Here is a 20,524-nt window from a genome sequence, read left to right on the forward strand (position 1 = left end):
GAGGAGACCTTCCTTAGAGCTGTTTTCCAAAATCCTGATGTGCGTGAGAATCGCTTGGGGATCTTTTAAAACGCAGACAGTGATTCAGTAGATCCGGGTGGGGGGATGGGCACTGCTTTGTCTCAGCTTTGACTGCACATTGGAATCTCTTGAGGAGCTTTTAAAAAATACTTAAGACTGGGCTCCTCCTCCCCCAACCCCACAAACGAGATTCTTATTCATTTGATTCAGAGTACCGTCTGGTTATTGGGAGAGTCAAAAACTCCCAGGTGATTCTAACAGGCAGCGAAGTCTGAGAACTGGGGCCTGAGACCAGAGCTTCTCCAACTTTAGCGCGCATGAGCATCACCTGGAGGACTTGTTAAAACACAGCTGGCGGGACCCCGCCCCCAGAGATCAGGACTCTGCAGGTCTGGGATGGGGCCCCGGATTTTCGTGTCTAACAAGTTCCCAGGTGATGCTGACTCTGCTGGTCCGTCGCCTTGGGGGCCATCTACTTTGACATTGATGTTTCCCATGTGGGAAACCAAGATGAAATGACTCGCTCAGGGTCTTCCCATACCAGGTTTCCTGTCTCCGGGTCCCGGGGTATTTCTTGAGCCAATCCTTCCAGCTTCCTCTTCGGCGTCCCGCCTTCATCCCCAGGTTCCCTGCGGAGCCGCTCAACAGCAGCCCGAGCCGGTTCTCAGGCGTACGGCGGGGCCGATTTCCGTGTAGTGGGACGCCCTCGCAGAGCTGCCGGCACCCTGAAGGTGCCCCGTGAAGGCTGGCAGGCTGGCACCGCCGAAGCCCGGTACACCGCGCGCGTCCCTCGCAGTGGCTTAATTCTCCACCGGGTCTGTCGGAGGCGGAGGCCTATACTGGCGGGGGAAGGTTGCCAAGGCAGCGGGAGCCCTCCCTCCGCACACACCCCTCCCGCACCCCGGCCCCTTGCTGACCTGGAGCCGCCGCCCCGGCGCGGGCTGAAGAAAGGGATTGGTGAGCGGAGGGGCGGGTTCGGGCGCAGAGAGGATAAAGGCGCTCGGGTTTCCGTTCGCGGCGCTAGGATCTTGGGCCACGTGCTGCTGCAGCGTGGGATCTCGCAGCTCAGCATCTCTGGGAGGCTCCTTCGGAAGGTCAGTGCGGAGGTGGCCGGACGCTACCCCGGCGGCTGTACCCAGGAGCAGATCCACCACCGCCCCCCGCCTTCCCCGGCTCCCGTTGGGATTCCGATCGATGTGACCCGGCCGTGAGCGCGGGTCTCCAGCCGTCGCCACGGAGCTGGGAGCCGGGAGCCCGGGCCCGGGGGCCCGGGGGCCCGGGGGCCCGGGGGCGGGGGTGGACTGGGAGCCGCTCGGTCGACCGGACGCGACCCCCGACCCCTTCCACTTTGCAAGGACAACGTCCACCAAGGAACAGAGATAGGCGCGGCTGTTCTCGTAAAACCGGTTTACCCGGTCAACTCCCAGGGAGGATGGGACCCCACACCCTTTTCCCCAGGAGCCAGGCTGAGGTCGGGAGACCCGTGTGCGGCTCACCCCCCGCGTCTTCCTGGGTCCCCTCTCCCCGGCAAGTGTGCATGGGAGGAGGACACCCGCTCTTCAGAGCCGGACTGCCCTCTGAGACCCTCTGTATCTCATGCTTTTTAAAACTCTGGCATTTTTTTCTAGACCATTTCTGGCTTTCGGCTCATCCCCACAGTAAATCCAGATTTTACCAGCTCGTTGATGGAGTCTTTGCGTTTAGCAGTGTGGCTAAGTGCTCTAACTAGATTGCTCCATTAAATCCTCTCAGTAATCTAGTGTGGTGGTCCCATCATTTTTCCCTTTCTAAAACTGAGGAAACTTGAAGTTTGGCAAAGGCGTGTAGGCAGGCTCTCACAGCAAGAGAGTTGGCGGTGTCCTGAACCCCTTAGGCTGCTCGGGAGTCCTCCTAGGGAGGGGCGCAGAGGAACCGCATTGGAGGGGGCTTGGGGGGGCATGTGGAGGGTACCTTCTGCGCGACCACGGGGATGTTCCTCTTTGTCCTCTTCTTGGGTACCTGATCGCATCTCTTTTCTTGTAGGAGAAGAGTAGGGATGGTGGGAAGGAGCGTTTGAGACCCAACGAATCTGGTTTCCTACCCCTTCTTGGTGATTAGTATTTGCCTGACCTTGGACAGGTCAATTCATCCTGCCAAACGGAGAAAAGATGTCAGCTTCAGGGTTACCGTGAGGGTTCAGTAAGAGTTCAGGAAAGCAGGTATTTGATCAATGGTCAGTAGTTATGAGGTGCCTGGTTTTTCTTTGGGTCGGTACTGTTAAGAGTACACATTTAGTATTATTTAGTCAACCGGAAGATTGAAAGGAGAGATTGCCTTGCATGTGTTTTATAAGTGTTATTGGTCCTTAAAACAGGCTAAGAGGGAGAAGTGAAGGTGGGCGTGGTCAGCAGTTTACTGGAGCAAAGAAAGTAATCGTCCACTAGGCTAGGGCACATCTTCCTTGAAAGCAGTTTCACCGATTGGAGGGTTAGGAAGCCCCGCTTTGTTTGAGGAGTATGGAATGAAGGTTGGGAGTAACCGGTGGGTCCTGGAGACACCTGAGACTGGGAGAAAAGATGAACACAAGAGGTTTCAGCAGAGGGAGGAGAACAAATTGGGGAGTTAAGTGGGAAAAGGGCTTGGGAGTTTGGGTGAGACTGGAGTTTGGTAGGCACCAACTGAACTGTTAGGTCTCTGGAGACAGCATTGATCTCTACTGGGCAAATTTTCTAGCTCCTCAGCAACATATGTCTGTGCAGACCATTTGTTGGTGCTGGAAACTTTTTCTAAAAGTGCATTTAGGGGTGCCTGGGTGGCTCAGTTGGTTAAGCGCTGGACTCTTACTTTCGGCTCAGGTCATGATCTCAGGGTTGGTGAGATCCAGCCCGCTGTCAGGCTCCCAGACCCTGTTTGGGATTCTCTCTACCCCTCCCCCGCTTGCACACAGTGCTCCCTCTCAACTTGTTTATAAACATTTTTTAAAAAAATGAATTTAAATTTTATTTTAAATTGTGGTTGCAATCGCATAATGTAAAATTTACCACATTAACCATTTTTAAATGTACAATTCAGTGGTATTAAGTATGTCCATGTTACTGTGCAACAGATCTGTAGAACTTTTTTCATCTCAGAAAACTGAAAGCATATGTCAATTAATTAAACACTGATATTCCTTCCCCGTTATCCCCCACTCCTTGGCAACTACCTTTCTACTTCCTTTTTCTGTGATCTTCATTACTTTCGATACCTTGTAGAACTCGTAAGAGTGGAGTCATACTGTATTTGGCCTTTTGTGACTGACTCATCCATTTGGCATGTTCTGGGGGTTTATCCATGTTGTGGCATGTGGCACGATCTCCTTTTTCAAGGCTGAATAATATACTGTTGTGTGTATATACCACATTTTGTCTATCCATTCATCTGTCAGTGGCTGGATACTTTTACCTTCATGCATTAGTGCTGGAGATATGACTTAATAGTTCTTAGTTACTATCTCCATGGCTAAGAATGATTAGGGCTAGAATCGAAGGAGATCACAAGGCAACAAGCACATGAAGGGAAATTGATGGTGTACCCTCAAGGAAAAGGCCTATTTTGTTGGACTGAAGTGTTTCAATTTAGAGTTTCTTTTAATATTCCTGAAACAGAATTATCTATCTTCAGAGCAATCACAAGTGAAGTAAGTTTTTTCCCCTGAGAAACTGAAGTAATTTTTTTCAGAGAACAGGGGCATTCTGTATTTTTTGTGTGGTGTAGACAAACCCTTGATATTTCCTGTTTTCTCCTTCCGGTCTATCTGTTCCACACAGTGTTTGGTGAGTACTGACATACATCAGGTACTCCTAGGAACTGCTCATAAGCACTCACAACTTTATGAGAGAGACAGCCATATTGTCTCCTGGCACCGAAAACCAACATGTCCAAATCCAAACTCCTTGTCTTCTCACCTGATCTGCTTCTCCAGGGAGCCCATTCTTACTGTAGCACAAATTAGAGACCTCAGTATTATTCCCCTTAATTCCTTAACTAGCCCTGCCATATCTGTACAATGACCAAAGCCACTTGAGCTCTGAGTCTTTATCTGTATCACCCCCACTCTCTTCCTGATGTCACTGCTGTCTTAGAGTTCTGTGGTTCATGCAGATAGGGTACATGCCAGGAGATGGGAAAAGTGGTATAGTAACCACCCTGGAGAGGCCTGGGTTCGGGAGGCACTTCATTATTTCTGGGGAGGAGTCTGTTGTTGACCTTTTTCTTTTTCATCCCTTTGCAGTTAAAGTAAACAAGGTGCTTGGGAGAGAGTCTACGGACTATAATCTGATCTTTAAAGAGGGACAGAGAATCTTTGATGGTTTCCCTTTATACATTTAATAACTAGGTTGGCAAGGCAAATTTTACTTTAGAGCAGCTCTCCTCAAAGTATGAGACAGATTTTAGGGTCTATGAGGTCAAACTGTTTTAAAAATAAGACTGAGATGTTATTCGCCATTTTCATTCTTTCTCTGACAAGCATACGGTGGGAGTCTCCATGACTTGTGATGAGCCTTTCCTCTGATGGCTAATGAAATGTGTGCTTGTGTCTTCTAGAATCTCATGTTTCTAGAACTTTCTAAGGGTAAGTAGGCTTGGAGTATAAATATGTGTTTTCAGAGATAAACTCAGTTTATTTTTAGTACTTCTACTACATGCTTACTAGCTATCCAGTTATACCTACAATCACCTCTGTGACCTCGTTTTCTTTTATTAAGTCATTACTTTGAAATCTCTAAGTTTTGCATATATGGAAAAAAAAAACCCCACAAAAAGTAAGTATGCTTTATAGTCTTGATTTGAAAACTTTTCTAAATTTTTAAATGATATAAAATTATTCTAAAATAAAGGATATTTGTATATTTTTTATACATAAGGATAGATTGTTGGCTAAACAGGAAGATATTAGAAAACTTGATTTTTTTCTACTCAAAAATGTACCATTCATGTCTATAAAAGCTGGGGGGGAAAAAGTGAAATGATCTATCAAAATTGTCTGAATAATGGAAGGGAGGAATCTACTCCAGAGAAGTAGACAGAACTAAAAAAGACGTAAAAATGTGACAGATTGTGTCAGTTTTACATATGTTAGAAATTTACATTATATGTCTTATGCAGCAGAACCTTTTTTGAATAATATTATGGTACCAGTAGCATTATTCTGAGATCAACCATGCAGAGTCCTCTAAAGAAAAAAATGAATTGAATGGCTTAAATGTAGCTATGATGAGCTCTTTAAAAGCCAGAAATGATTTGTCACAGCTTTCCAAACTAGCAACGAAAAAGCTATTGAAGCTTCGGGCAGGCTAGGTTATCCAATTGCGGTGGCTGGAGAAACACAATAAAGCCTTGTTGGGATGAAAAAGCATTGAAAGGAATCATTAGCACTGTCACTTTCTAATAATACAGAAGCTTGTCAAATTAAAACTTTCGCTGCACACATGAAGACCGCGTTAGTATCTTAACAGAAGTGAATTTTACCTTACAAATCAATGGAAGAACTAGCAGCCTTGGCTAGATTTGTCATTTTGTTTGTATTCCTTTGGTATCAGCACCAAACCGCTCACCAGAGAGCATCTTTTCAGGAGGTGCTTGGCAGCAAATACAAGTGGTGCCAAAGTATTCAGCGTAGAAGAACACTTTTAAATTTCGGGCTTTATCTGGGGACGACTGCATTGAATTTGCACTGCTGGGGCAAAAACAGTGTTGACTAAAACTACTGGTGCCTTTACAGGAATCGAGGCCGTGGCATCAAACGGCCAGTAGATGGTCTTCTTCGTGGGCTTTCAACAAAAAAATAGAAAAGAAAAGAAAAATTTGCCAGGTTTACTTAAGAATGCCCTTTATATAATAGTAAAAATGTGAAACTTTATTAAATCTTGACCCCGGAGGACCTATCTTTTTAGGATGCCATGTGGTAAGTGGATGCACCTGTTCTATGTCGAAGTGGGACGGCTTACTTGAGGTAAAGCACCTGAATGATTGAATTGTGAGGTGAACCACCCTCCTTCCCCACCCCCCCACTTTGTTTTTAATGGAAAATTATTTTTGTTTCAATGAATAACTGAAAATCTAGGGTTATTTATACTTGGATGGTTGGAATACATTTTCTTTCTCTCTCCCAAAAATAAACATTAAAAAAAAAAAAAGAGTGTGTGAGTGCAAGCGGGGGAGGAGGGCAGAGAGAGGGGGACAGAGGATCTGAAGTGGGCTCCCCAATGACAGCGAGCCCAATGCGAGGCTTGAACTCACAAACTGTGAGATCATGACCTGAGCCGAAGATGGGCCCTTAATCAACTTAATCAACTTAATCACCCAGGTGCCCCTGGAATACATTTTCTAAAAAATGAACCAAGTGAGCTTGTCAATTCAAGAAAACAGCTAATGGTGTTTATTGCCAAGTAACTTGTATCCACCACTGCGAGCTTGATAGCTTCCCAGTATTTAGAAGTTTTCTGATGAGATCAGTGTGACTTGTTGATATTGTATGGTGAAGTGTGTTAACATTTGGAAGCCCTGCTTAACTTGCTGATCCAGTATATGAGATTACAAAATCATTCAGGGGTAAAGGATCCATTCAAAGCACTAGATAGACCAGTGGGTTTTAATGTAATGGGGTGCATTGATAATGGCTTCAGATTCTACTTTGCAGGTAACCTTTAAGAAACTACCATGTGTTGAGTTTGGGATAGCAAAGATGAGTATCCAGAATTCTCTGAAAAGGCTTTTATTTATTTTATTTTTTGAAGTTTTATTTATTTATTTGAGAGAGAGAGACAGCACCGAGTCGGGAGAGGCAGAGAATCCCAGGCAGGCCCTGCACTGCCAGCTTAGAGCCCAACGTGGGGCTTGAACTCACTATACTCTCGTGACCTGAGCCAAAATCAAGAGTCTGATGCTTCACTGACTGAGCCACCCAGGCACCCCTGAAAAGGCTTTTAAAACACTGCTCCCTTTCCCCATTCTATTGCCGTGTGCTGGAGTTTTTTATGCATACTTCAATTTAAGTCAGAGATGGGGTGCAGAAGCATGTGTGAGAATCCAGCTGTTTTCCATTAAGGCAAGCAACAAAGATGTACAAAATGTAAACAGTGGCACTCTTCTCACTAGGTTTTTTAAAAAATGTGGTTATTTTCATAAAAATATGTTTATCTGTTTATTGGTTTTAAGTGAATTTTATGGTAAACGTTTCTCGATTTTGCTTTCTAACACAACAAACGTTGTCCGATGTAACCCACATAAACAAAAGCTCTTTTTCGTCTTCAATTTTTAAGAATGTAAAGGGGTCCTGAGAACAGAAAACCTGAGAATTGCTGCCTTAAGATTATGAAATTGAACTTGGCCGTAAGTAGCGAGGTGATAATCTTGACTTGGAAAAGCGACATGCTATAGTTGGTTGGCAGTTTTGTTTTCAGTGCCCATGCATGGTTAATCAGAGCGGTCCCATGATGGCGACAGTACTGTGGCTTGGTGTTTAAGAACTAACTGGGTCCGAGTGGGGCATGCTGGGTGGTGGCATCTCAGAGACCAGCATGCAGCACCAAGGAGCAGACGGCAGAATCCCAAGAAGCTTTTCCACCATTTGGCAAGGATGGTGATGGAACCATAACAACAGAAGCATTGGGAACTGTAACCGGGTCTCTCGAGCAGAATCTCCCAGAAGCAGAGTTACAGAACACGATCAGTGAAGTGGATGTTGATGATAAGGACACACTTGACCTCCTGGAATTTCTGACAATGATGGCAAAAAAAAAAAAAAAAAAATGAAAGGCACAGTGAAGAAGAAATTGGAGAAGCAGTCCACGTGTTTGTTAAGGATGGCAATGGCTGCGTGAGTGCGGGGCTTGGCCATGTGATGACAAATTTGGTGGAAAAGTGAGCAGATGGTAGGCTGATAAAACAATCAGGGAAGCAGATATTCAGTCCAACTATGAGGAGTTCGTACACGCAGTGACAGCAACGTGCAGATACTGCACAATGTGTTCCAAGTTATTTGCCTTTTTTTGGTAACTTGTCTGTAAAAGGTTTCCCCCTGCTGTCCAACAACATGCATGTATACCAATTAGGACTTCATTCCACCGTGTTTCCTTCCCTTATCTTACTGTCATGGTCCTGAAACCTTGAGAAAGCTGATCTAGTCACATCTGGCATGCGGCTGCCTCTGGATTAATCTAGGCCCTTCTGAACACCTAAACTGAGATGGAGTGGGTCAAAGGAGGAAAGATCTGGATTATGCCTTTTTTTTTAAGTAGTTTTCTTTAGGAAATGTCAGCATGTTGTAGAAGTGAGGAGCCAAGACTCAGTGTGGAGTATGGACAGTCAGCAATATGTACTTGAGCGTTGCACTATTGCAAAATGGGTGTATTATCCAGGTATTCACATGCTGTTTCTTGCACTACTGGTCCCATACTAGAAACATTTTTTTGATAGCTCCTTACTTTTTGAACAGTGTTTTTTTGTTTTTGTTTTTGTTTTTTTAATTTTTTTTTAACGTTTTTTATTTATTTTTGAGACAGAGAGAGACAGAGCATGAATGGGGAAGGGGCAGAGAGAGAGGGAGACACAGAATCGGAAGCAGGCTCCAGGCTCTGAGCCATCAGCCCAGAGCCTGACGCGGGGCTCGAACTCACGGACCGCGAGATCATGACCTGAGCTGAAGTCGGACGCTTAACCGACTGAGCCACCCAGGCGCCCCTGTTTTTGTTTTTTTTTAATGAGCTAGAGGAGGCGGGGGAGAATCTTAAGCAGGCTCCACGCTCAGCCTGGAGTCAAACGCGAGGCTCCATCCTGTGACACTGGGATCGTGACCTGAGCAGAAATCAAGAGATGTTTAACCCACTCAGCCACACAGGCGCCCCACTTGCTTTTTAAATTTTGTGTAGCCACTTAAAGTGCTATGGCATAGTTTGCCTCGAATCCATTCCAAGTTGTGTGTTTGGTTTCCAATTAAAAAAAAATTACAATTTACTCCACCCTGCCTCCCAACCCGGCCCCGCAAAAAAAAAAAAAAAAAAAAAAAAGAAGAGGAAGAAGAAAAAGAATCCTGTTCTTACCTGGTGTCGGGTGACAACCATGATTAAAAGGATGATTTCTCCAAAGGTCTTTCTGAGATGCTTGGGCCTTTCCTGTAATGCAGTCCAGAGGAGGGGGGGCCTTTTGTCCAGTCCTGACCACCCCCACAGCAAGCTAGAGAGGCTCCAGCAGAAGGCTCTCCTCTGCTTGTTTGGCAAAGTTGGCTGGGACTAAGGGCCCCTGTGCTTTGAAGGGCTGTGTTACTGTTCCTGCCTCAAGGCGCTGAGCGGAGCGTGGTAGCTGGCCAAGGTCAGATCTAAAACTGGCACCTACCTTTTCTCCTTGTATGATGCAAAACAGAAGGTGGTGGAGATCTTGTCAGCTCTTTGTAACGGGGCAGGCCAGCAGGATTGGCTCTGAAGCTTTATCTCCCAGCTCTGTTGGAAAGCTTACTGCGGAAGCCACAGGGCTGTGTGCAGAGTGCCTGACTTTAGAGGGTCAGAACGAGCAGAGCAAGCGGGGTAGCTCTGATTTACTCTTGTGACATGCTTGTCTGGGTGCAGGGCATGGAATCAGGAAAATGGAAGCCCTGCATGCGGATCTGGTCTCAAGCCATGTATGATTGGACCATCTTGGCCTCCTAAGGCCAGAACTGATTTCATGGTCAGTAAGCAATAAAACTGGTGAGGAAGAGGAGGGAGACTAAAATGTACGTGATCTGGAAGGAAGGGAGAAGATGGCTTTTCTGTTGTTGTTGTTTATTCATCTGTTTTTGAGAGAGAGACTGAGAATCCCAAGCAGGCTCAGCACTGTCCGTGTAGAGCCCGACGCAGGGCGGGAACTCACAAACCATGAGATCATGACCTGAGCTGAGAGAAGAGTCAGATGCTTAACCGACTGAACCACCCACGTGCCCCAAAAATGACTTTTCTAAATGATCCTTTCTAAGGAGATGGCAGTAAACAAAGTAGTTACAGCTTATTAAATATTGCCAAGGGCCTTTTTATCTTAACCATCTGATTTTCTAGTCTGGTTCATTCTAAAGGTAACATCTGAGTGTTAGCACAAGATCTACAGGGCACTGGCTTATGAAACCTGGGACCTGTTTGTGCCTTGTGATGGTGCGTGGGCAGACTGGTAACAGTTGTAAAGATTTGAAGGCTTCACTGGAATCCACTGACTTGGTGTTTCTGGCTGTATATACGGTCACCTCCACTGTGACCGTTAGATGCCATTGATGTCCATTGTGCGATGACAGTTCTAAATCTCTGCCTGGCTTTTGTTTGCCTACAGTGTTTGATGCCCTTTTCACAGAGCACGGCTCATGGCAGGCTCTTGACCGGCTTCCCACTCGGTAGCCTCTTTAGTTCAGTTCACGACTCCAAACGGTTTTTGGGTCATGAGCTGACAATCTTAGTGTTCATTTCAGTTAAAGAGCTTGAGTCTGGACGCGTTGGGAGAATAGAAGATTGTGTAGTGAGCTCTGCTCCTTTATTACTGCAGGGTATTTGAAGAACGATGCCGGTCGCCAGGATGCTGCGGCAGGTTGTGGGCCAGATGCCGGGGAGACCAGCCTGTGGCTGCTGGACCTCTGCCCCGCTGGCCCGGTTTCTGGGCACCTCCCCTCGGCAAATTCCAGCAGATGCCAACTTCTATTCTTCCTCTTTCTCTGGAACAGACCAGCCACGTGTCTTAATTACAGGTTGGGGTGTTTTTTGTTCTTGTTTTTTGTTTCTTTTTTCCACATTTGAAACTTGATTCTTATTTTCTTTTCTGTGCTGTCTCTGTGTGACTTTGTGTTTGGAAGGTCTGCCATGTCACCAGCTAACATATTCATCAGAAACTACCTGTTCTGCTATTGGCTTCCTCCAGAATCTTGCAAGCCCCAAATCCTTATTTTGTCACGGTTGCCGGTGCTTCATTTTCTTGTCACAATCTTTTTTTTTTTTTTAATGTTTGTTTATTTATTTTGAGAGAAAGGGGGGTGGGGAGAGCACGAGCAGGGGAGGGGCAGAGAAAGAGGGAGAGAGAATCTCAAGCAGGCTATGTACTTACTATCAGCAAAGTGCGCAATGGGGGAAATCCTACGAACCGTGAGATCATGACCTGAGCCGAAATCAAGAGTCCGATGCTTAACCAACTGAGCCACCCAGGTGCCCTTCCTTGTTGTAATTTTGTATGGTCTGAAGGGAGGATAGAGGGACCTGGGGGCCAAGAAGCTGCTGTGGAGCTCCGGTGTCCTTGGCTGCTGGGATGGCCTGGGGGGCGAGGGCTCACAGATAGGTCATATGCAGGGACTGGGGCATGGACTGTGCATCAGGCACAGCTTTTGTTGGCCAAACCCCTCAACCTGAACCTGGCGTCACCTGTCCCAAGCAGCTGCTGCGTGTTTGTGTGTGGGCAACAGAGAAGGCAGGTCAGGGCCTGAGGAACCCGTTGCCAACATCGCACAATGTTGTTGATCTCACCACCGGACTCACACCCTGGGCTCCTGGCCTCGTGTACACCCAGCCCCTGATGTACACTCCTCGCTCTGGGCTTCACAGGGCACTCCGCGTCCTTCCAGCTCCCCCCAAGCCCACCTCTGATTTGACAGGCACGCTTTATTTCCTTCTTCCTGCCAGATTGTCTTCCCTTGGCTTCCTACCTTCTTCACACTGTGTGTGTGTGTTTCTGTCACTGCCGCTGCCTCTTCTCCTGCTGGAGACTGACTTCAGGTGTAGTCAGTTCCCCTCTGCACTGTCCTCCCTGGTTTACCTGCTTCTCTGGTTTACTCCTTCCTGCCTCCACCAACAGAGCATCTTCTAGAACCCAGTGGTGATATTAGTGGGCTTGGTTCTAGTCCCATGGTAACAAGTGCTTACAGGAAACCCCACTTTCTGTATCTCCCCACCTCATTTATTTCTCTCAGATGGAATTTGCAGTTACATTCCCCCAAATGTACCCATAGCCCCAACCTCTCCCACTTCTGTCAATGGCATATTTTGTTTTCAATGTTTATTTACTTTTGAGAGTGAGCGAGCATGTGCACAAGCAGAGGAGGGGCAGAGAGAGAGGGAGAGAGAGAATCCCAAGCAGGCTTTGTGCTGTCAGCACAGAACCCAACACAGGGCTTGAAGTCACAAACCGTGAGATCATGACCTGAGCCAAGATCAAGAGTCTGACGCTCAACAGACTAAGCCACCCAGGCGCCCCCGTAAGTGGCATTTTTAAGCCTCTAATCAGGAAGCTCTAAGATGCATTTTTAATTTTCTTCACAGCTCCTTGTCGATTCAGATGTTTGCCCCTTTTTCAGATGACTTCCTGGTTTGTCCCCTTTTTCCCCTCTCCTGTCAGCCCAGTTCTGCTGGAGGATGGGCTTCTGGATAATCCCACTGGAGGCTGACCTCAAACCCTTATATTTGGATGTCTTGGCACCTGTCGCACACAAGCATCAGAGCCCATCAAATAATGAGAGGCAATTCCTGGTCCAGGGAGCTAGGAGGTTGTCCGGCTTTCTTGTGATTTTTCTCTTCCTTCACCCTTGCTTTCTTTCCCACAACTACTCCATGCTGGGAAGAGTTTTGTCTCTGAAACTAATGTTACCTGCATTGATCTCTGTCTTAGCTTGGAGGAGGTAATTTAGTTTTGTCAGGTCAGACTAGCACTTTCCCTAATTAGCTGAGATTGTCATATAGTCGTCGTGTGTCATTGTGTTCTGGGAATAATTTAATCGGTTAGATTTGGATTAAAGGTCCACTTTTTTCTTCTTCATCTAGGGGGTCTTGGCCAGCTTGGAGTGGGGCTTGCTAACTTTTTGAGGTAAGAGCCCAAAACGCTAAGATTGAAAATCTGAATTCTTCAGTATGTACAGCTTGCCTTTGGTGCCATTTTATTATTTAATTTTTCTCTTCCTTCTTGCCCCTTACCATTTTAAAGGTTTCCCAGCTAACTGGCTGTTTAGAATATGTTTTATTTTGCCTCTTAACATCATACACTTGTAACAGGTCCATGGCTCATCCTCTCCCACGCTGGTCCTTTTCCCTATTTGAAAGAGTGTTTTCATCGGACCAGTTATATCCTAGATGTACCTACTCATGTGTTTTGATTTTGTCCTTCAGGAAACGCTTTGGGAAGGACAATGTGATTTTGTCCGACATAAGGAAACCACCTGATCACATCTTCCACGGTGGTAAGAGATCAATATGTCTTGCTTTTGTTTTAGCTCTTGATTTTCAGATTCCAGTTAGAGAGGCAGTTCATGGAATCACTGTGTACAACAGCTCATAACAAGGCTTGTGATGAAAAGAAAGGCATTATTGGGGTGCCTGAGTGGCTCAGTTGGTTAAGTGTCCAACTCTCAAGCTCAGCTCAGGTCTTGATCTCAGGGTTGTGAGTTCAAGCACCGTGTTGGGCTCCATGCTGGGAGTAAAGCCTACTTAAAAAAAAAAAAAAAAAAGAAAAGAAAATAAAAGAAAGGAAGAAAGCACTTTTGAGGCAGAGTTGTGTCACTATTAAAAATCTCCTATGTTGTGGATGCCTGGGTGGCTCAGTCAGTTAAGCATCCAACTTTGGCTCTGGTCATGATCTCACCTGAGACCATCTATGAGGTGTCCAAGGTCCACATGGGACTGTGCTGACAGCTCAGAGCCTGGAGCCTGCTTCAGATTCTGTGTCTCCCTCTTTCTCTGTCCCTCCCCTACTCATGCTCTATGTCTCTCTCTGTCTCTCTGTCTCTCTCTCTCAAAAATAAACATTAAAATAATAAATGAATAAATAAATAAAATAGAATAAAAATCTCATACATTTGTCCCTAGTAGTTCTGGGAAATGTCTGCAGTGATGCTGTTGTTTGCTCAAGTGTTACAAGAACAGGAGAGTTCTGAACATGAAGTAAAGTTTTGGAATATTTTGGGTGTTATCTGGGATAGTATGTTTGGAATAAAAACTTTGATTCCTGCCTTTTTGAGTGCTTAGTTAACTTCTTGGCTCAGAGGGAAAATAAACAAAAATCAAGTGCTCTAATGAGGAAAGGGAGCTTTAAAAATTTATAGAAATTAATAGAAATTAATCTATTTCTGCATAGGCTTGCTCTTAAATTAATGTGCATACACACAAGGCCTCCAGACTCCTCTACTCAAGTTTTCTCCTACCTTGGAAACCTTTTTATAACGTCTGCGAGTCCTTTGTGGCTCCACGTCAGCATTTGGCTTACCGGTACTTACCATAACACCAAGTTTGAAAATTATTTCCACCAACTGCCAGTACTGGGAGCCTGAAAGACTAGACCAGTACACAGAAGAGAGGCAGCAGTGGAGGAGAGGGTGCCATTTGAGGGGCCTCTAGGAAGGGTTGAGTGTTATCATGTGGCCCCGGGGGGCAGTGGGGGAAGTTGCCACTGAACGAAACTGGCTCTTCCTCCAGCCTGACCGGGTATGATGAACTCCTACTTATGGTTCTTCTCTACCAAGCTGTGTATTCTTTCAAAACTCCACTTTTATATTCCTTTTAAAATAGGTAACTTTTCAACAGAGTGAAATCACTGTGTGCATGTCGGGTAGTATTAACGGCACCAACTCTGGAACCGGCTGCCTGGTTGTGACCCCAGTTCTTCCACTTGCTCTCTGTTTCATCCTGACTAGTTCTTACTTCTCTGTGCCTCAGTTTCCTCCTCGATAAAATGTATCTCCCTGAAAAACTGTAGGAGAGCTAGAGAGAGAGAAAGCCCGTAGGACAGTGCCTGGCAAGCGTAGGTCTTGTGTAAGCATTAGCTATTAGTACCTGTGGGGTGGTAGGGGTTTGTTACTCTTTTCATAAGAAAAATGTTGCATATTGTCCAAGTGGTTTAGTTACCAAGTTGACCCTACTGGAATTCACAAGCCAACAGGAGAGGAAGAGAAAGTTCACTTAGCTTTTTAAACCCCAAACTTGTGCATCTGTGGTCTTGCTGTGTTCCTCGTAGGCCCATTTATTTATTCTGACATTCTGGATTACAAGAATCTTCGGGAGATCGTGGTAAACAACCGCATTACCTGGTTGTTTCATTATAGCGCTTTGCTCAGTGCCATTGGAGAAGCAAACGTGTCCTTGGCCAGAGCCGTAAATATCACTGGTAAGTTTCTTGCCCCAAATGATCTGTTTGCCAGTGTTTTCAGTTCACTGGGAAGAGACTTTTCAGACTGTGATCATGTCTGTTCGCTTCAGGATTGCATAACGTCCTGGATGTTGCAGCAGAGCACAATTTGCGATTGTTTGTGCCTAGCACAATCGGAGCTTTTGGACCTACTTCTCCCCGGAATCCAACTCCCGATATCTGTATTCAGAGGCCCAGGACTATCTACGGGGTGTCCAAGGTCCATGCGGAGCTCATGGGAGAAGTAAGCATTGCTTGGCAAGATAACTCTGTGTTGCCTTTTCTGTTCGTTTTTGCCTCGAACACTTGCTGATTCATCCTTGGGGTGACTTTTCCCTGCCCCCGCCCCTTCCCAGCCCCCAGAAGTGCTCCTAAACTGATTGTGTTTGCCAAGTGGCGAGTCCTGATAGCTCCAGAAGAACTCCTCAGCCCTTGGCCACATGATAACACTCAGCCCTCCCTAGAGGCCTCTCAAATGGCACTCTCTCCTCCACTGCTGCCTCTCTTCTGTGTGCTGGTCCAGTCTTTCAAAAAGCTCCCGGTACTGGCAGTTACTGGAGGTGATTTTAAAACTTTGTGTTCTAGAGAACGTCAAATGACTTTGGGTTTTAGTTTTTTAAATAATCGTTGTCTTTATAACTCTACAGCAAATGTCAATTGGTGTTTGCTCCTTTAGCTGATATATCAGTTATTGCTCTCCTCTCCCCCTGCCCCCCTACCCCCTGCACTTTCCAGTGCTGCATTGCAGGAACATGCCTGTGGAGAATTGTTCAGGACAATGAGCAGTGACTTGCTTGCAAACAAAGTCAGAAGTCCCTAGTGCGGGCTGATTTATTATTTACCGTGTTAACATGTCACCAGAGTGATGATTTTTTTGAAGAGAAAAACCTCAGGATTATTTATTAAAGAAAAACGAGTGACTCTTAGAAATCCTACAGTCTCCTTTCCTTAAGGAATATTTTAATAGAACTGCATGGAAAGATCTTTCACCAAAAAAAAGCGGGTTTTTTTGTTTGTTTGTTTGTTTGTTTGTTTGTTTTCTTTGCTCTATCTGATTGAAAAGACTGGTTTTAAAGTAGTTTTTCTCTTTTCTCTAGTATTATCATTACCGGTATGGGTTAGATTTCCGATGCCTGAGATACCCTGGAATCATCTCCGCGGACTCCCAGCCTGGTGGAGGAACAACTGGTAAGTGTTGTTTTCTGTTTCTGTCCCATGTGAGAAGGGCTTTCTTAGTGCTGTGAAGAGGTGAGGGACTGGCCGTCTTTTAGCTGTGTGCTCACAGATGTCCCACATCCCCTCTGGGAGGTGCATCTGAGAAACTCACGGAATCCTCTTGACTTGAACTTGTTAAGGGCAGCTCATGCTGGTGCTTCAAATCCAGCTCAGGATTGGCCACCCACAGTGCTGGAATCAGATTGTGTGTGAGGACATATTTGTCACCTGCAATGTAGGAAGACACCAAATAGGAAATAGCCTCTTTTTTTTTTTTTTTTAACGCAGCCTTTGTTTCTTCATGCAGAGAGTGTTGGGGTGGTTTTTTTTTCCATTTAAAAATTTTTTTTAATGTTTATTTATTTTTGATAGAGAGACAGAGTGTGAGCAGGAGAGGGGCAGAGAGAGAGGGAGACACAGAATCTGAAATAGTACTGACAGCTCAGAGCTTGATGTGGGGTCGAACTCACAGACCTTGAGATCATGACCTGAGCCGAAGTTGGATGCTTAACTGACTGAGCCACCCAGTCGCCCCAAGAGCTTTGTTTCTTAATGCAGAAAATGGACTGTATGCATTGCATATTTTATTTTATTTTTTATGATTTTTAAAAAATTTTTGCATACAGCGCAATATTGGTTTCAGGAGTAGATGCATTTTATTTATTTTTAATTTATTATTATTTTTTTAACATTTATATTTATTTTTGGGACAGAGAGAGACAGAGCATGAACAGGGGAGGGTCAGAGAGAGGGAGACACAGAATCCGAAACAGGCTCCAGGCTCTAAGCTGTCAGCACAGAGCCCGACACGGGGCTCGAACTCACAGACCGCAAGATCATGACCCGAGCCGAAGTCGGCCGCTTCACCGACTCAGCCACCCAGGCGCCCCAGTAGATGCATTTTAAAAGGAGCTTAAGTATTATTATAATTACTTTGGACTTAAGCATGCATTATATTCAGTAACCCCTATATGAGGGGTCCTGAGATACAATATAAAAGATAAATCTTGACAAAATCTGAGGGATTTTAAAGGAGATTTTGGTTTGGGTTACTTTTGAAAAAGCTTTTGCCTTAATACAGTGCCTCTCCTAGGAATCCCTCAGGATCTTTGGTGTTTTTCAAGGGGTCTCAGAGGTCAAAACTGTTTTCATCTCAGTACTAAGATGTTGTTTGCCCTTTTTTCACTCCCTTCTATGAGGGCACGGAGGACTTTTTTAAAAAGCTGGGTGATGTGTGGTGGCCCAGTGGCCTTGGACGCACAAGCAGGCCGCAGACCCCAGCTGTCTCCTTCTAAACCAAGCAGTGGAGAGATTGTCAAATGAGTAAAACATGCCATTTTTTTCACTAAATTTTCTTTTGTTTGGAAAATATGTTCTTCATATAAAATAGCATATATATATATATGAACATGTGATGGGTTTATTGTCATTTTAAAATGTAATATTTTTTTTAATTCTCAGTTAATTTCTGGTGCTGTAGGTACTGATGTAACTCCCACTAATAAGACCTCCTGGAGGGGGGTCCTCAGTGTTGTTTAAGAGCATAAAGAAGTTCTGGGGCACCTGGGTGGCTCAGTCGGTTAAGCGTCCAACTTTGGTTCAGGCCATGATCTCGTGGTCTGTGGGTTCAAGCCCTGCATCAGGGTCTGTGCTGACCGCTCAGAGCCTGGAGCCTGCTTTGGATTCTGTCTCTCTCTCTCTCTCTCTCTCTCTCTCTCTCTCTCTGCCCCTCCCCTGCTCATGCTCTGTCTCTCTCTGTCTCAAAAATAAATACAAACATTAAAAAAACATTTTTAAGAGTTGGATGCTCAGGGGCACCTGGGTGGCTCAGTTGGTTGAGCCTCCGACTTCAGCTCAGGTCATGATCTCGCAGTCCAGGGGTTTGAGCCCTGTGTCAGGCTCTGTGCTGACAGCTTGGAGCCTGGAGCCTGCTTCGGATTCTGTGTCTCCCTGTCTCTCTGCCCCTCCCCTGCTTGCACTCTCTCTCTCTCAAAAATAAATAAACGTTAAAAAAAATTTTTTTTTTTAAAAAGAGCATAAAGAAGTTCTGAGACTAAGGCTTCTGAGAACCACTGCCCTAATGCAAGAGGTTCATTCACTGTTTTAAGAAGACCCACAGACAGTATTCTCTTTCAGACTATGCAGTCCAGATCTTCCACGATGCTGTAAAGAATGGCAAATTTGAGTGCAACCTGAAATCCAGCACGCGGCTCCCAATGATGTATATTGATGACTGCCTCAGGGCCACCCTGGAAGTCATGGAGGCCCCGGCAGAGTCCCTGTCCATGAGGACCTACAATGTCAATGCCATGAGTTTCACCCCTGAGGACCTGGCCCAGGAGCTTCTCAAGCACATACCAGAATTCCAGATCACGTACAATGTGGATTCTGTTCGACAGGCCATAGGTCGGTACATTGTTGCAAACCCCATGACAGCCAAAGTTAAGCTTCAGTCTGAGGACACAAAGCGTGGGGGATAAGGAGGGCCTGAGGAGCTGCTGTTGAGCCAACAGTTGCTACAGTTTGGGGAAATCCTATCTAAAGGGGGTGGAATAGTTCTGTTCCAAATAAACAGCTTATCAGCATTTTGCCATTTTATAGTTTAGACGTAAAACAAGCAGACAGCATAAGAAAATATCCCTGGGGTTTCCAATGCTGGGACTCTGCCACTGTGGCCCTTGAGCACTGTTTGAGTATAAGATTCCTACCTTACAACTTCATGTCACATTTTCATAGTGTGTCACAATTCACAGTGTCTGACAGGAGGCATGTTAAGCGAAGGTGGCTGTGAATGCACATGATGGCCACTCTGGTCTGCTCAAAGGAAGAATTTCAAAGAGTGAATTTCCTTGGTGTACCTTGTACAGGAGACCTTCATATAAAATGTTCTAGACCTTTTTGCAAATCTAGAGCCTGAGTAACTTAAGTTTCTGTTCCATGTCTTTTCCTAGCGGATAGTTGGCCGATGAATTTTGATGACAGCAATGCTCGGAAAGACTGGGGGTGGAAACATGACTTTGATCTTCCAGAGCTGGTGACGACGATGTTGAACTTCCATGGCTCTGATACCAGAGTTGCCCAAGCTAACTGAGAGAATCATAAGGGAGGACTCCTGTATCCTAGACAGCTGTCAAGGGAAAACCATAATGACCCCAAGGTTATATACCCCAAGGAACCTCGATTATCAGGAGTGCAAGGACTAATTGGAGGAAATTTTGGCAGCTCATATTGAATTGCCAGATTGGAGAATCAAGTTGGCTTTTGCATTTTCAAAGTGCTATAGGTTTGGTGGTAGGAGTTCTCAATCTTTGCTGTTTGCCTAAACTTGCCCAAACACGCATATTACAGAATGAAGGCTTAATCATAATAGTTTCCATTTAGGTTAATTAAGATGAAGTGACCATTTTGGGGAAGGTGGAAGTATGTGATGTTTGTCTTTAATTAAATTTAATTTTCGTATCACTCCTAAGACTCCATTATTCTCTTGACTAGAGACCAAAGATTACATTTTAAAGACTATCCAAGATGATCTCCTAATTTGTAAGTATACTTTACTATCCCATCAGGACTTTAAAAATGTTTGACATATAATCCCATGTTCATAATATATGTGAGATTTTAATACTTCTTCAACAATTATCACTTCTCATTTATTTTTCTGTAAAAAGACATATCTGTAGGAAATTAGGAGTATCAAAGATGATCTAACTAACAATGGGTAGCACCTCCTACTTTCATTACCTTCCCGGTCATGAGCTAAGTGTTGATTACCAGGACTGTAGTTCTCTCACCTGGCCTTGTCAATCTCCCCGAGGAGCTTCTCTCAATGTTCAGGTTTCTGGGCCCCATCCCTTCAGATGACTCAACAAATGGGGGTGGGAATTTCGAAAGGCCACTGGTTATTCTATTCCAGCTATGGCCTGCTGGACCAGGTCCAAACACTATTTTCTAAAGAGAACTTTTCTTGTGATAGGCTTTTTGTTACACACTTAGGCTGAGCTTTCAGAAGACCTGCTCTATACCCTCTGAAGCAATTCCTATGTAAATATATACAGGTTGACTTTTTTCCAGCTACCTCTGGATACCTGTGGAATTACTGGAGAGTGAAATTCCAAGATCAATCATGAGCATGTTGGACAATAGCTGTCATGGACTA

At 45.2% G+C, this 20,524-nt stretch overlaps 1 protein-coding gene across 5 annotated transcripts; it reads left to right on the forward strand.

The window, feature by feature from the left end:
- Positions 1-668: 668 nt before the first annotated feature.
- On the forward strand, positions 669-19,830 carry LOC125164501 (L-threonine 3-dehydrogenase, mitochondrial). 5 transcript variants are annotated; one of them, XM_047857273.1, is made up of 9 exons: positions 669-793; positions 10,546-10,744; positions 12,801-12,843; positions 13,143-13,213; positions 14,983-15,132; positions 15,225-15,397; positions 16,251-16,341; positions 18,505-18,774; positions 19,320-19,830. In XM_047857273.1, the coding sequence occupies exons 2-9, from the start codon at positions 10,561-10,563 to the stop codon at positions 19,457-19,459; spliced, it is 1,122 nt and encodes a 373-aa protein (XP_047713229.1). In that variant the 5' UTR covers positions 669-793; positions 10,546-10,560; the 3' UTR covers positions 19,460-19,830. The 5 variants fall into 5 exon arrangements, with proteins under 5 accessions (XP_047713229.1, XP_047713226.1, XP_047713227.1 ...); XM_047857270.1 differs by lacking the exon at positions 669-793 and adding an exon at positions 840-978; XM_047857271.1 differs by lacking the exon at positions 669-793 and adding an exon at positions 985-1,115.
- The last annotated feature ends 694 nt before the right edge of the window (positions 19,831-20,524 follow it).

The sequence above is a fragment of the Prionailurus viverrinus genome, chromosome B1 (genome assembly GCF_022837055.1).
Source record: "Prionailurus viverrinus isolate Anna chromosome B1, UM_Priviv_1.0, whole genome shotgun sequence".
Lineage (NCBI taxonomy): Eukaryota > Metazoa > Chordata > Mammalia > Carnivora > Felidae > Prionailurus > Prionailurus viverrinus.